Here is a 929-nt window from a genome sequence, read left to right on the forward strand (position 1 = left end):
CGATGCGGCCACCCTGCCGGCGCTGCTGGGCTGCCCTGCCCGTGCAAAGGCAGCGGGGAGGTGCTGGCACCCTGCCTGCCCCAGCACCCAAGGGTGCTCAGTCCCCAGTGGCACCTCGGGATGCAGCGGTGCTGTGCTGTGCCCGCACTCACCGGAGCTGTGCCCGCACTCACCGGAGCTGCTCCCGCGCCTGCATCACCACGAAGTCCCACGTGTGGTTGATCCGCTTGTGCAGGAGGTTGTAGCTGTCCTGGGGAGAAGGGGTGGTGGTGTCACCCCCCCACCGGCACAGCGCAACACCCAGCCCCGTGCCTGGCTCCGGGTCCCATCACCGCTCCATCACAGGCAGAGATGGTGCTTTGCGGGGTGAGCCCCCGCTCCTGGGTGAGCTGAGACCCCCCCCAAGCTCATCACAAGTGTGAGGAGGGCACCACTCACCTTCTCGTGCTCGATCAGGTCGCCCTGCTTGCGGATGTTCTTCTTGGCCAGGTAAATGGCTGCAAGAGGAGCGGTGGCACCTCAGGGCGGGGGGGGCCAGGAAGGGGCTGCAGCTCCCGCCGGTGCTGGTGGCACAGTGGCACCTACCATAGGCCAGCTCTGTGGCTGGGCCACTGGGCCACAGTGCCGGCTGCCCGCGCCGGGGGACTCACCCTCCTCAGAGATGCCGTACTTCTGGATGAGCCACTCCACGATGTCATTCCCTGGGGACCGAGGCAGCATTAGCAGGGGGCGATGGGGTCCCCCAGACCGGGCACGGGGAGGTTGCTGAGCTGGGGCACCCTGGCAGGGCACAGCGGGTGCCAAGGGGGTCACGCAGGGTGACGGGGGCTCTGCCAAGCACATGCTGGCCCGCCCCCCCCAGGGGGCCCCCGCCCCACTCAGCCGATGCATAATTGATCCCAGCTGCAGCGCTGAGCACCCGTGGGTGC

At 68.6% G+C, this 929-nt stretch overlaps 1 protein-coding gene across 1 annotated transcript in view; it reads right to left on the reverse strand.

Annotated features, from left to right (window-relative positions):
* Window positions 1-843, reverse strand: part of RGS11 (regulator of G protein signaling 11) — a 5,865-nt gene extending 5,022 nt beyond the window's left edge. The window contains 2 exon segments of the mRNA XM_035889095.1: window positions 174-250; window positions 439-843. Coding sequence (XP_035744988.1) covers window positions 174-250; window positions 439-843 — 482 coding nt within the window.
* Between the last annotated feature and the right edge of the window lie 86 nt (window positions 844-929).

Source organism: Egretta garzetta, unplaced genomic scaffold (assembly GCF_000687185.1).
Source record: "Egretta garzetta isolate BGI_Z169 unplaced genomic scaffold, ASM68718v1 scaffold42, whole genome shotgun sequence".
In the NCBI taxonomy this organism is placed as follows: Eukaryota; Metazoa; Chordata; class Aves; order Pelecaniformes; family Ardeidae; genus Egretta; species Egretta garzetta.